The following is a 16,203-nucleotide window of genomic DNA, read 5'->3' on the forward strand; positions in this document are numbered from 1 at the left end:
CGGACTCATCCTCAACACTTCAATAAATAAATGATGGGGGTTTAGTTAGTGGATTGGCCAATGCACAGAAGCCTGCAAACCGCTCGCCAAGGTACCCCACCTTCATGCAGGTCCTACACTATCACAGAGTCTTAAAAACTGACTACTGTTACACACATCATCTGCCTGATAGATTTAATGTGCACCTGCCACACACTTTATGGCTTTTAAAGGTACACTAGTCACTTTACACTGGCTAATAGATTGCTAAGGTACAGCTGAGACAGGTTCAGGATAATAGAGTCCACGCTTCTGGGGTGGTGAGTGCTGTGATTTTCCTCTTTTGTATATGACGGGGTTAATCCATGGTTAACTCTTATTAACCATGGGCACTAGCTTTCTCATGCACCCCTATGTGGACTCTATTATCCTGAACCTGTCTCAGCTGTTCCTGTATACAGATACAGGTTGAGTATTCCTTATCCAAAATTCAAAATCCCACATTTTTGGGTCCTCTACTGAGATAATGACATATATATTATGTGTATATATAAATATATTATATCTTTTATTTTAATTTTTTAGTGAAAGGATCACATATGCTGGATTTAAAGGTTTAAGCAGTTCCTTTATTCTCAGGCAGGTAAACAGCAGGGGTGGGGAACCTCTTTTCTACCGAGGGCCATTTGGATATTTATTAAATCCTTCGGGGGCCATACAAGTCTGCCCCCGCGTGCGCCAAAAAAATGGATGTGGCCAGTTAAAATGGGACGTGATACACATATGCCCCCAATAGTGCAGTGCCAGATCCACAATTGCCCCCACAGTGCCTGGTATACAAATGCCCCTCACAGTGCCAGGCATACAGATGCCCCCACAGTGCCAGGTATACAAATGCCCCTCACAGTGCCAGGTATACAGATGCCCCCACAGTGCCAGGTATACAAATGCCCCCACAGTGCCAGGTATACAAATGCCCCCACAGTGCCAGGTATACAAATGCCCCTCACAGTGCCAGGTATACAGATGCCCCCACAGTGCCAGGTATACAGATGCCCCCACAGTGCCAGGTATACAGATGCCCCCACAGTGCCAGGTATACTAATGCCCATCACAGTGCCAGGTATACAGATGCCCCTCACAGTGCCAGGTATACAGATGTCCCCACAGTGCCAGTTATACAAATGCCCCTCACAGTGCCAGGTATACAGATGCACCTCACAGTGCCAGGTATACAGATGTCCCCACAGTGCCAGGTATACAGATGTCCCCACAGTGCCAGGTATATAGATGGCCCCACAGTGCCAGGTATACAGATGTCCCCTCAGTGCCAGGTATACAGATGTCCCCTCAGTGCCAGGTATACAGATGTCCCCTCAGTGCCAGGTATACAGATGTCCCCACAGTGCCAGGTATACAAATGCCCCACAGTGCCAGGTATACAGATGTCCACACAGTGCCAGGTATACAAATGCTCCTCAGTGCCAGGTATACAGATGTCCCCACAGTGCCAGGTATACAGATGTCCCCACAGTGCCAGGTATACAGATGTCCCCACAGTGCCAGGTATACAGATGTCCCCACAGTGCCAGGTATACAGATGTCCCCACAGTGCCAGGTATACATGTGTCCCCACAGTGCCAGGTATACAGATGTCCCCACAGTGCCAGGTATACAGATGTCCCCACAGTGCCAGGTATACAGATGTCCCCTCAGTGCCAGGTATACAGATGTCCCCACAGTGCCAGGTATACAGATGCCCCCACAGTGCCAGGTATAAAAATGCCCCTCACAGTGCCAGGTATACAGATGCCCCCACAGTGCCAGGTATACAGATGCCCCCACAGTGCCAGGTATACAAATGCCCCTCACAGTGCCAGGTATACAGATGCCCCTCACAGTGCCAGGTATACAGATGTCCCCACAGTGCCAGGTATACAGATGTCCCCACAGTGCCAGGTATACAGATGGCCCCTCAGTGCCAGGTATACAGATGTCCCCACAGTGCCAGGTATACAGATGTCCCCACAGTGCCAGGTATACAGATGTCCCCACAGTGCCAGGTATACAGATGTCCCCACAGTGCCAGGTATACAGATGTCCCCTCAGTGCCAGGTATACAGATGTCCCCACAGTGCCAGGTATACAAATGCTCCTCAGTGCCAGGTATACAGATGTCCCCACAGTGCCAGGTATACAGATGTCCCCACAGTGCCAGGTATACAGATGTCCCCACAGTGCCAGGTATACAAATGCTCCTCAGTGCCAGGTATACAGATGTCCCCACAGTGCCAGGTATACAGATGTCCCCACAGTGCCAGGTATACAGATGTCCCCACAGTGCCAGGTATACAGATGTCCCCACAGTGCCAGGTATACAGATGTCCCCTCAGTGCCAGATATACAGATGTCCCCACAGTGCCAGGTATACAAATGCCCCACAGTGCCAGGTATACAAATGCCCCTCAGTGCCAGGTATACAGATGTCCCCACAGTGCCAGGTATACAGATGTCCCCACAGTGCCAGGTATACAGATGTCCCCTCAGTGCCAGGTATACAGATGTCCCCACAGTGCCAGGTATTCAAATGCCCCACAGTGCCAGGTATACAGATGCCCCCACAGTGCCAGGTATACAAATGCCCCTCACAGTGCCAGGTATACAGATGCCCCCCACAGTGCCAGGTATACAGATGACCCCCACAGTGCCAGGTATACAGATGACCCCCACAGTGCCAGGTATACAGATGACCCCCATAGTGCCAGGTATACAGATACACCCCCCCCCCCCTCCCATCCCGCTTACCGCTCCTTTCGGCGGGGACACGGAGGAGAGCGCGGCTATGTTGGGCGGCGGCGTGTAAGACTTGAAACCAGCCGCCGGTTCGAGAGCCAATCAGAGCTCGCGGACCGGCAGCCGCGGCTCCTGATTGGCTGCCGGTCCGCGAGCTCTGATTGGCTCACGAACCGGCGGCTGGTTTCAAGTCCTACACGCCGCCGCCGCCCGACAATAGCCGCGCTCTCCTCCGTGTGGTGACAGCTGAGACGCTGCCGCCGGACTGTGCGGCAGCGTGTCTCACTGAGAGGAGCGGGTGGGCCGGACCAAACGGCTTCGCGGGCCTTATACGGCCCGCGGGCCGGAGGTTCCCCACCCCTGCTGTATGACTTAAACCAGTGGTTCTCAACCTCTGTCCTCAAGTACCCCCAACAGTTCATTTTTTCCAGGTCTCCTCACAGGATTGCAAGTTAAATAATTTGCTCCACCTGTGGGTCTTTTATAATGTGTCAGTGAGTAATGAATACACCCGTTCAACTGCTAGGTGACCTGGGAAACATGAACTGTTGGGGGTACTTGAGGACAGAGGTTGAGAACCACTGACTTAAACCTAGGCTCAAGCACGGTCGCCAAAATGTAGTGTTCCAATTTCAAGATATTGACAACCCTTGGATCCTGGCAAAGCGAATAAATAGAAAAAAGCTAGTGTATTGCGCTTGATGCACTGATTAGATAAATAAATCACTATAATTGTGTGTCTGCTTTTGCTCAAATTAGCACACATGAAACTTACTTTCATAAAATTCCAGCAAAACTTTAATAACACACATATATAGCATAAAATACCAAAAAATGATTAAATATGCTCAAACACACTGAGGGAAACACTCTGTCTTAGACACTAATATGTAAGATAGTAGCAGTGTCCTTATGTAGTATCAGATAAATGGCAACAGAGTGTCTTAAAGTGCTAAACAGACATGCCTGGTCTGTTACATACGATGCATCCAAAACTGCAACAGTTGCTATTGCCTATAAGAATGATGTGTAATACCTCCAATCCTCCTGCTACTGGCGTCCCAGTGCAGAGGAATGCTGCTGTAATTATAATTACCCGAACCAGCGGGATTGTCCAGATAAACAAAGCAGCTGTGCAGGGAGATATCCTTGTGGCACACAGACACGGCATCCGCCGCTGGCACTATTCGTGGTGCAGGAAGAATCATCCGTATCTGTTGCCGGCGTCTACCCTTGAAGAGGCAATCTGAGCTTTCATATCCGCTTGTTAGGACAGCGGCACTTGAAGCGTCCATACCCGCCCGCTAGGACAGAGATTCTTCCTGCACCACGAATACTCTGTTGCCATTTATCTGATACTACATAAGGACACTGCTACTATCTAACATATTAGTGTCTAAGACAGTTAGAGTGTTTCCCTCAGTGTGTTTGAGCATATTTAATCATTTTTTATTTTTTTTGGTATTTTATGCTATATATGTGTGTTGTTATTGACGTTTTGCTGGAATTTTATGAAAATAAGCTTTTACTCACCGGTAAATCTATTTCTCGTAGTCCGTAGTGGATGCTGGGGACTCCGTAAAGACCATGGGGAATAGACGGGCTCCGCAGGAGACTGGGCACTCTAAGAAAGATTTAGTACTACTGGTGTGCACTGGCTCCTCCCTCTATGCCCCTCCTTCAGACCTCAGTTAAGGAAACTGTGCCCGGAAGAGCTGACATTACAAGGAAAGGATTTTGGAATCCAGGGTAAGACTCATACCAGCCACACCAATCACACCGTATAACTTGTGATAAACTTACCCAGTTAACAGTATGAACAAACAGAGCATCAACCAATGGATGCCAACATAACATAACCCTTTATTAAGCAATAACTGTATACACGTATTGCAGAAAGTCCGCACTTGGGACGGGCGCCCAGCATCCACTACGGACTACGAGAAATAGATATACCGGTGAGTAAAATCTTATTTTCTCTAACGTCCTAGTGGATGCTGGGGACTCCGTAAGGACCATGGGGATTATACCAAAGCTCCCAAACGGGCAGGAGAGTGCGGATGACTCTGCAGCACCGAATGGGCAAACACAAGGTCCTCCTCAGCCAGGGTATCAAACTTGTAGAATTTTGCAAATGTGTTTGAACCCGACCAAGTAGCAGCTCGGCAAAGCTGTAATGTCGAGACCCCTCGGGCAGCCGCCCAAGAAGAGCCCACCTTCCTTGTGGAATGGGCTTTCACTGATTTTGGATGCGGCAATCCAGAAGCAGAATGAACCTGCTGAATCGTGTTACAGATCCAGCGAGCAATAGTTTGCTTTGAAGCAGGAGCACCCAGTTTGTTGGATGCATACAGGATAAACAGCGAGTCAGTCTTCCTGACTCCAGCCGTTCTGGTTACATAAATCTTCAAAGCCCGGACTACGTCAAGCAACTTGGAATCCTCCAAGTCACAAGTAGCCGCAGGCACCACAATAGGTTGGTTCAAATGAAAAGAGGACACCACCTTTGGCAGAAATGGCGGACGAGTCCGCAATTCTGCCCTGTCCATCTGGAAAACCAGATAGGGGCTTTTACATGACAAAGCCGCCAATTCTGACACACGCCTAGCCGAAGCTAAGGCCAACAGCATGACCACTTTCCACGTGAGATACTTTAGCTCCACAGTCTTAAGTGGCTCAAACCAGTGGGATCTCAGGAAACCCAACACCACGTTAAGATCCCAAGGTGCCACTGGTGGCACAAAAGGGGGCTGAATATGCAGCACTCCCTTAACAAACGTCTGAACCTCAGGCAGTGAAGCCAGTTCTTTTTGAAAGAAAATGGATAGGGCCGAAATCTGGACCTTTATGGACCCTAATTTTAGTCCCATAGTCACTCCTGACTGTAAGAAGTGCAGGAATCGACCCAGCTGGAATTCTTCTGTAGGGCCTTCCTGGCCTCACGCCAAGCAACATATTTTCGCCATATACGGTGATAATGCTTTGCTGTCACGTCCTTCCTAGCCTTTATCAGCGTAGGAATAACTTCATCCGGAATGCCTTTTTCCGCTAGGATCCGGCGTTCAACCGCCATGCCGTCAAACGCAGCCGCGGTAAGTCTTGGAACAGACAGGGCCCTTGTTGCAACATGTCCTGTCTGAGAGGCAGAGGCCATGGGTCCTCTGTGAGCATTTGCAGTTCCGGGTACCAAGTCCTTCATGGCCAATCCGGAACAATGAGTATTGTTCTCACTCCTCTTTTTCTTACAATTCTCAGCACCTTTGGTATGAGAGGAAGAGGAGGAAACACATAGACCGACTGGAACACCCACGGTGTTACTAGTGCATCCACAGCTATCGCCTGAGGGTCCCTTGACCTGGCGCAATACCATTTTAGCTTTTTGTCGAGGCGGGACGCCATCATGTCCAGCTGTGGCAGTTCTTGTCGATTTGCAATCTGCGTGAAGACTTCTTGGTGAAGTCCCCACTCTCCCGGGTGGAGGTCGTGCCTGCTGAGGAAGTCTGCTTCCCAGTTGTCCACTCCCGGAATGAACACTGCTGACAGTGTGCTTACGTGATTCTCCGCCCAGCGAAGAATTCTGGTGGCTTCTACCATCGCCACCCTGCTCCTTGTGCCGCCTTGGCGGTTTACATGAGCCACTGCGGTGATATTGTCTGACTGGATCAGAACCAGTTGGTCGCGAAGCAGGGTCTCCGCTTGACTTAGGGCGTTGTATATGGCCCTTAGTTCCAGGATATTGATGTGAAGGTAAGTCTCCTGCCTTGACCACAGCCCTTGGAAATTTCTTCCCTGTGTGACTGCCCCCCACCCTCGGAGGCTTGCATCCGTGGTCACCAGGACCCAGTCCTGAATGCCGAATCTGCGACCTTCGAGAAGGTGAGCACTCTGCAGTCACCACAGGAGAGACACCCTTGCTCTGGGGGATAGGGTGATTAACCGATGCATCCGAAGATGTGATCCGGACCACTTGTCCAGTAAGTCCCATTGGAAGGTATGGAACCTGCCGAAGGGAATGGCCTCGTATGATGCCACCCTCCTTCCCAGGACTCGAGTGCAGTGATGCACTGACACCTGTTCTAGTTTTAATAGATTCCTGACCAGTGTCACGAGCTCCTGAGCTCTCTCTATCGGGAGATAAACCTTTTTCTGGTCTGTGTCTAGGATCATGCCTAGGAGAGGCAGATGAGCTGTAAGAACCAACTGCGACTTTGGAATATATAGAATCCAGCCGTGTTGCCGTTTCACTTCCGGAGAAAGCGATACGCTGTTCAGCAACTGCTCTCTTGATCTCGCTTTTATGAGGAGATCGTCCAAGTACGTGATAATAGTGACACCTTGCTTCCGCAGGAGCACCATCATTTCCGCTATTACCTTGGTGAATATTCTCAAGGCCGTGGAGAGACCAAACGGCAACGTTTGAAATTGGTAATGACCATCCCGTACCGCAATTCTGAGGTACGCCTGATAAGGTGGATAAATGGGGACATGAAGGAATGCATCCTTTATGTCCCGAGTCACCATAAAATCTCCCCCTTTCAGGCTTGCAATCACCGCTCTTAGCGATTCCATCTTAAACTTGAACCCTTTCAGGTATATGTTCAGGGATTTTAAATTCAATATGGGTCCAACCGAACCGTCTGGTTTCGGGACTACAACATGGTCGAATAATAACCCCCTCCTTGTTGAAGGAGGCGAACCTTGACCACCACCTGTTGAAGATACAATTTATGAATTGCAGTTAACACTGTTTCCCTCTCGTGGGGGGAAGCCGGCAGGGCCGTCGGTGAGGGGGCATCTTCTCAAAGTCCAGCTTGTATCCCTGAGACACAATATCTATTGCCCAGGGATCTAACAGGGAGTGAACCCACTTGTGGCTGAACTTACGAAGGCGTGCCCCCACCGGGCCTAGCTCCGCCTGTGGAGCCCCAGCAACATGCGGTGGATTTTTGTAGAGGCCGGGGAGGACTTCTGTTCCTGGGAACTAGCTGTGTTGTGCAGCTTCTTTCCTCTGCCCGAGCCTCTGGCCAATAAGGACGCACCTCGGACTTTCTTGTTTCTTTATTCAAAAGGCTGCATTTGATAATGTCGTGATTTCCTAGGCTGTGCAGGAATATAAGGCAAAATATCAGAATTTCCAGCTATAGCTGTGGAGACTAGGTCCGAGAACCCTTCTCCACACAATCCTCAGCCTTCCACATGCCTCTTAAGTCGGCATCATCTGTCCATTGCATATTCTACAGGAAACGTCAAGCAGAAATCGACATAGCTTTGACTCTAGGACCCAGTATACTCATGTCTCTTTGGGCATGTTATATATATATATATATATATATATATATATATATATACATACATACATACCACTTAAGACAGCATCTTTAATATATATATATTTCTATATATATATATATATATATATATATATATATATATATATATATATATCTACATGCATGCTAGGGTCTCAATCTCTGCTGATAAGGTACATGTCCACGCTGCCACAGCGCTATAAACCCATGCCGACACAATCGCCGGTCTGAGTAGTATACTAGAATGTGCACGCTATCTGCAGGATCCCTGAGAATAGCTAGTGCTACCTTCTGGGCAAACGGGACACCCTAGCGGAAGATTCCCATCACATCCTGGCCCTAGTGGGGAAAGGATACTGCTTGAGAATTTTTTGTGGGAAGCTGCAGTCTCTTGTCTGGAGTTTCCCGCTCTTTTTCCTCATGAGAGGAGGGAAATTTACCTCAGCTTTCTTCCCCTTAACATGTGTACCCTTGTGTCAGGGACAAATGAGTCATCAGTGATATGCAAATCATCTTTTATTACAATAATCATATTGAATACCTTTCAGCCATCTTGGCTGTAACTTTGCATTATCGTAGTCGACACTGGAGTCAAACTCCGTGTCGATATCAGTGTTTATAATTTTGGATAGTGAGCATTGTGAGACTCTGAAGGTCTCTGTGACATAGGGACAGACAAGGGTAGATTTCCTGTCTGTTCTCTAATCTTTTGTGCAATAAATTCACCTCGGCTCTTACACATATCCAAACAGGTGTCGGCGTTGTCGACGGAGACACCCTCTCACACACATATTTGCTCTATCTCCTCCTTAGGGGAGCCTTTTACCTCAGACATGTCGACACACACGTACCGACACACCACACACACAGGGGATGCTCTATTTGAAGACAGTTCCCCCACAAGGCCCTTTGGAGAGACAGAGAGAGAGTATGCCAGCACACACCCCAGCGCTATATGACCCAGGAATCAGACAGTAACTTAGTGTTAACCCAGTAGCTGCTGTATATATTGTTTTTACACCAAATTTATGTGCCCCCCCTCTCTTTACACCCTCTCTATCGTGCAGGGGAGAGCCTGGGGAGCTTCCTCTCAGCGGATCTGTGGAGAGAAAATGGCGCTGGTGAGTGCTGAGGAAGAAGGCCCCGCCCCCTCAGCGGCGGGCTTCTCCCGCGATTTTGTGTAAAATTAATGGCGGGGGCTCATGCATATAACAGTGTCCAACTGTATATATGCTGCTTTTGCTAGGAGGTACTTAATTGCTGCCCAGGGCGCCCCCCCCTGCACCCTATAGTGACCGGAGTGTGTGGGTGTAATGCGGGAGCAATGGCGCACAGCTGCAGTGCTGTGCGCTACCTCATGTGAAGACAGGAGTCTTCTGCCGCCGATTTCGATGTCTTCTTGCTTCTGCCGGCTTCTGTCTTCTGGCTCTGCGAGGGGGACGGCGGCGCGGCTCCGGGAACGGACGACAAGGTCAGGTCCTGTGTTCGATCCCTCTGTAGCTAATGGTGTCCAGTAGCCTAAGAAGCGCAACCTAGCCGCAGTTAGTAGGTTTGCTTCTCTCCCCTCAGTACCTCGTAGCAGAGAGTCTGTTGCCAGCAGAAGCTCTCTGAAAATAAAAAACCTAACTAAAATACTTTCTTATTAGCAAGCTCAGGAGAGCCCACTAAAAGCACCCAGCTCTGGCCGGGCACAGATTCTAACTGAGGTCTGGAGGAGGGGCATAGAGGGAGGAGCCAGTGCACACCAGTAGTACTAAATCTTTCTTAGAGTGCCCAGTTTCCTGCGGAGCCCGTCTATTCCCCATGGTCCTTACGGAGTCCCCAGCATCCACTAGGACGTTGGAGAAAGTAAGTTTCATGTGTGCTAATTTGAGCAAAAGCAGACACACAATTATAGTGATTTATTTATCTAATCAGTGCATCAAGCGCAATACACTAGCTTTTTTCTGTTTTTGTATTTGTGAGGATATTGCCAGTCCTTTAGTGTGTGTAGCTGGTGTACTGATAATTAATAACTATTAATTTTAATTATATTTGCGCCAGGAGTTGGAGTGTTCATCACTCCCAAAAAGCGAATAAATGACTTAAAGCCTAATTCAGACCTGATCTGAATTTTTCTCTAACGGGCAAAACCATGTGCACTTCAGGTGGGGCAGATATAACATGTGCAGAGAGAGTTAGAGTTGGGTGGGTTATTTTGTTTTTGTGCCAGGTAAATACTGGCTGCTTTATTTTTACACTGCAATTTAGATTTCAGTTTGAACACAATCCACCCAAATCTATCTCTCTGCACATGTTATATCTGCCCCACCTGCATTGCACATGGTTTTGCCCATTAGAGAAAAAGTTTGCTGTTGCGATCAGGCAGTGGGGTAAGTTTGTCCCAGTTGCCCGGAGGCAAGAAAAATATTGGTGCCCTATTCTCTCTCTCTCTCTCTCTCTCTCTTGCATAGCAAGCCTGCCGATTCTAACTATGGGGGTAATTCCAAGTTGATCGCAGCAGGAAGTTTGTTAGCAATGGGCAAAACCATGTGCACTGCAGGGGAGGCAGATATAACATGTGTAGAGAGAGTTCGATTTGGGTGTGGTGTGTTCAATCTGCAATCTAATTTGCAGTGTAAAAATAATAAAGCCAGTATTTACCCTGCACAGAAATAAAATAACCCACCCAAATCTAACTCTCTCTGCAAATGTTATATCTGCCACACCTGCAGTGCACATGGTTTTGCCCAACTGCTAAAAAATTTCCTGCTGCGATCAACTTGGAATTACCCCCTATATGAAGCTACTACAAAACTGTTGCAACTAGGCAGAACTATGGGGGTAATTCCAAGTTGATCGCAGCAGGAAATTTTTTAGCAGTTGGGAAAAACCATGTGCACTGCAGGTGTGGCAGATATAACATTTGCAGAGAGAGTTAGATTTGGGTGGGTTATTTTGTTTCTATGCAGGGTAAATACTGGCTGCTTTATTTTTACACTGCAATTTTGATTGCAGATTGAACACACCACATCCAAATCTATCTCTCTCTGCACATGTTATATCTGCCTCCCCTGCAGTGCACATGGTTTTGCCCAATTGCTAACAAACTTGAAGCTGCGATCAACTCAGAATTACTCCCTATGTAGGGGTCCAGCCACACACTACATAGATCTGCTCAGTCACTCGCGATGCTGATTATTTCTCTGACAATTAATTTGCAAGTGACATATCCAGGATTAGAACCCACAACCTATTACACTGGAAACATGCACCTTACTGATGGAGATATCTGGTCTTGCATAGGAAGTATGAGAATTCTAACTACAGTATATGAAGTTACTTGTCATTGTCAGAGAAATAACTGCATATAGTTAGAATTCTCATGTTTCCTTTATAGGGGCAAATAGCTTCATCAGTAAGGTATCTGCTTCCAGTATATCTATAATAAAGAGGGTGTGATTTGTAAGGTGCCGTGACTAGTGGGGAAGTCGGCTACGGAAGAGATACCGGCTGCTGTCATTTAACTTAATTGATTAATGTCGCTGAACACTTGTAACAGGAGGAGAGGTGCCCCCCTTCAAAGCAGGAGCCCGGCGGCAGCTGACTCCGTTGCCTCCCAGAGTTCTGCCTCTGCGATCAGGTCTGAATTAGGCCCTTACTCTGCAAGTCTGAAATACTTAGCAGAATCTTGAATTGAACTGGTTTGCAGGTGCTGCAATCTTCTGCATGTAACTGCTGAATGCCCGAAAATGTCTCAAAAGTTTTCAGGCCACAGACAGCATCTTCTGCAGGCCCCTGTAGTTAAAAAAAACCTCTGTACCCACAAGTTGATTATGTGAGCAGCAAAACATGGCACATGTTTGAATTCAGCCAGCTGTAATGCTCACACAATATTTGTGGCATTATCAGAAATCCCAAATCCTGAGGAAAGTTGAAGTGGGGTAATCCATTTTGCTGTGAAAACCCTTAGTTTTTCTAAGTGGATGTCAGCAATATACCTCTTAGTGATGCCGGTGATATAGAGAGTAGTCTGCTTCTGAATGACATGACATTTGGTAGATGCTGCTCAGTCACATAACTAGAAATATTGATCCACCAAGCCCAAAAAGTTTCTGGCGCCCATATCCCCCACCACCCAATGCCATTTGAAAAGTAAAGAATTTGTGCATACCTTAGGTGCGTGCTCCAAAAATGGGGCGTGGCCTCGCTGCAAGGGGCATAGCAGGGATGCGGTCAACATCCCGCTGGACAGGATCCCGGCGGTCGAAATACCGACACCGGAATCCCGACATATTCTTCCTCCGTGGGTGTCCACGACACCCATAGAGGGAGAACATAATAGTGTGCCGAGGCACCGTGCCCGCAGCGTGGCGAGCGAAGTGAGCCCGCAAGGGGCTACGTTCTGCTCGCCACCCCTTTCGGGATTGTGTGGTCGGGATTCCGGCGTCGGTATTTCGACCGCCGGGATCCCGTCCAGCGGGATTACGTACTGATCCCGCATAGCATTGCAGGAAAAACTACCTTATACGCAGTTTTGCAACCTGCACGCCCAGACATTGGCCACCACAGGAAAAAAAATCCTGATTCATGCCCCTTACATTATTCGAAATTTTTCCTCCTTATAGTAATGCCCCTCACACATTATGCCCATGACACATTATACCACACACCGTAATGCCCCTTACACATAATCCCACACACTCTAATGCCCATTACACAATATGCCACACAACACAATGCCCCTGACACATTATACCACACACAGTAATGCCCATTATAAAGTATGCCACACACTGTAATGCCCGTTATACACTCACAACAATGTCCATTATACATTATGCCCCACAGTAAGGCTTCTAGTTACTTTTAAATTACCTGCTTATTTCCAGGGGTTTCATGCTCTGGGTTCCATGCTTGTTGCCAAGGGTTTCATGCTCTGGGTGCCATGCTCATTGCCAGGGGTGCAATGCTCGATGCCAGGGGTGCAATGTGCTATGTGTCATGCTTAAGGCCAGATTAAAGGAGGGTCAACAGGGACGGTCATATTGGGGGCCCACACACATTAGGGGCCCCCACATACTGTCCCCCTGAATCAGACCCTGGCAGGGCATTGTTAAAATCGGAGCACAGCATCTAGTGGTGTCTCCACTACCACTTATTCGGCCACTAAGGAGCTACAGTGCAGTGATGCACAGAGAGTCTCGCGGGAAGTCAAATCATGTGAGACACTCAGTCACAAAGCCACCCACGGCCAGCTGGATACAGATGTGAGGAAGCTCAGTGGGGCCGCCGGCAGCATGGCTGGATTCCCTAGACCCCTATACCACGGAGCCTGCTGTTTTGCCAGTGACCCCCTCAGTAGCGATGAGCGGTGCTAGACTGTCCTCCACTTGAAGACAGAGCCTGCCAAGACTCACTGGGCAGTAGCAGTAGTGCGGGAGGTGTCATATAGGGTGCAATGTGTTCCATAATGGGGACATTGTGGTATATTGGGGACACTATACATGGCTTAATAGGTAGACACTGTGCATCATACAAAATATCTTTTATGTTAGGGGCTCCCAAAAATGAGTTGCCCCGGGCCCCAACAATCTCTAATCTGGCACTGGTCATGCTCGTTGCCAGGGGTATAATACTCCTAGCCAGGGGTTTCATGCTCTGGGTGTCATGCTTGTTGCCAGGGGTTTCATGCTCTGGGTGTCCTATTTGTTGTCAGGGGTGTAATGCTCATTGCCAGGGGTTTCATGCTCTGGGTGTCATGCTCGCTTCCAGGGGTGTAATGCTCGTTGCCAGTGGTTTCATGCTGTGGGTGTAATGCTCATTGCCAGGGGTGTAACGATCATTGGTACCAGCGCTGAGTGCTCCTGGCACTTCTGGGTAACGCTGCAGCACTGTGCAGAGACAGGGAGTCAGATGCTAGAAGTCAAGTATGACCTCTAGCATCTGTCTCCTTCAAGGCGGTGGCCATTTTAGGAGGGACATTTAGCAGATTTACATGCAGACAGCTAGTCTGCATGTAACCACTGTAACCACTGACAATATTTAACCTCTACAGTGCACGCAAATCAACTACAAATCTTTCTGTTTGTGGAGGTATTGAGATGTGGCATTTCGGTGACTGGTTCAGGAAACAGCAGGGTAAGGACCATATGATGGGTGTGGTATATTATATTGCCATTCATTCAGTTGACACGAGAATGTTGAAACGGTTGATATTGAATATTGGGCCTAATTCAGACCTGATCACTAGGGTGCGTTTTCGTACAGCGGGCGTTCAGGTCTAAAGTGTGCATGCATATGCACCGCAATGTGTAGGCACATCGCACAAGTACAAAGTGGATCACTGCTCAGCAAAGGGTTTGTGCAAAGAATCTATTCGCACGGGTGTTCGCAAGAAGATTGACAGGAATAAGCTGTTTGTGGGTGTCAACTGACCGTTTTCTGGGAGTGTTTGGAAAAAACGCAGGCGTGTCCAAGCGTTTGCAGGGCGGGTGTCTGACGTCAATTCCTGTCCTGAACAGGCTGAAGCGATCGCAGCGGCTAAGTCCTGGGCTACTCAGAGACTGCACAAAATCTGTTTGTACAGCTCTGCTACACATGCGTTCGTACACTTGCAAAGCAAAAATATACTCCCCTATGGGCAGCGACTATACGAACGCAGGACTGCAAAAGAAACCCTAGCGAGCGAACAGGTCTGAATTAGGCCCCTAGTGAGGTATGAATCATTCTGTGACATAGCATTCAGATACTTTTCAGATGTATACTTCCCTACTTCTGAAGACTCACTGGAGAATAGAACAGCCTCTTAGACTCAGTCTACTTCCTCAGTCTGGAGGATGATGAAGGCTGCCCCCGACCAAACACGCTGAGGCCACAAGACACAGCACTCCACAGGCTGTGGTGGGTTAGCTATTTGTGGAACCATGCAACCCCCGACCCTTTGCACCTCCTGCCTTAAGCCTCTATCTCCCCATAATGTGGTGTGAGCAATGTGTTACCCTCATTGCATGCGATGCTGATATCAGGGCAGCAGTCTTTGCTTGTAGCACAATACCCATCACAGTAGCAGTCAATTCTTCTGCAATTGCTGTTCACTCCTTTGCAACACATCACGGGTTGTGTAGTACAGCGCCCTAAACAGAATAAACACAAGTTACTTGTTGAGCGGATTCATATACCATACATTTTTAGCATTTAGTTTTAAAATATTTGTTTCCGAATTTTAAAACACTATTAAAAAAAACATACATGGAAAAATTATCTTCATATTCTTTCCAAAACTTTTCATGTACAGTATGTTTCCAGAAACACCATTTGTAAATTCAGAGCAATAGTGATATCAGTAGTTTGCTAATTGTTCTGAAGACAATTTATAATCTGCACTTTTTGAAAAACATTTATGATGTACAGTATACAATCATATGGTCAAGTTAGGACAAATTACCATTCCTCTTCTCTCATAGAATACCCACTGTATGTTTCTTCTGGATGATCGGCAAAATCAGTCAGTGAGGTTCAAGCCTCAGTTATTTTGTTTTTGCTGCAATGACACTGCCAGAACGAACCACAAAAGACAACTTGTCACCTATCTCCATGCTGTTGAGCTAACCCTGGGCGTTAAGGTTTATGTACTGACAACTTTGACTACTCTTACTATTTGTATCACGATATGTGACAACACTATTTTTGTACATTTCAGTGTATAACTTAATGTGCCAAAAAAACTATTAACAGTTTCTATATTTTAATTATAACAGCCTTACTCAGTGGCAAATGCAGGATTTCTAGGGGGGGGGGGAGTTCCAAATGCAATCCACAGTCTAACTTTGCAGAACATTGCAGCAAGAGCATAGAAGAACGCAGTAACAACCCTGGACATTAATGTAAACAATGGTCTATTTATACACTGGACACTGTATTCAATGCTGTATCAAATATATTTAAATCATAAAAGGTTAAACATAGCATAATAAATACATACACAAACAGACAGTAATATAACCAGTACTGTACTTTCTAAGCAGTAGCGGCTCTTGCCATGGGCAAGCAGGCTTTTTGCCGGGGTGCCGCCGTGGCAAGAGCCGTCCACTACTGTGTCAGTGCCTTGCGGTGCGCCTGATGTCATGGATGTCAGTGGTTT

The 16,203-nt window shown here is 47.6% G+C and overlaps 1 protein-coding gene across 1 annotated transcript in view; it reads right to left on the minus strand.

Moving 5' to 3' along the window:
- The window catches only part of LOC134911429 (mucin-2-like), a 115,542-nt gene that overhangs the window by 68,092 nt on the left and 31,247 nt on the right, over positions 1-16,203 (minus strand). Inside the window, exon 2 of the mRNA XM_063919642.1 lies at positions 15,062-15,196. Coding sequence (XP_063775712.1) covers positions 15,062-15,196 — 135 coding nt within the window. The remainder of the gene's footprint in view (positions 1-15,061; positions 15,197-16,203) is intronic.

The sequence above is a fragment of the Pseudophryne corroboree genome, chromosome 4 (genome assembly GCF_028390025.1).
Source record: "Pseudophryne corroboree isolate aPseCor3 chromosome 4, aPseCor3.hap2, whole genome shotgun sequence".
NCBI lineage: Eukaryota > Metazoa > Chordata > Amphibia > Anura > Myobatrachidae > Pseudophryne > Pseudophryne corroboree.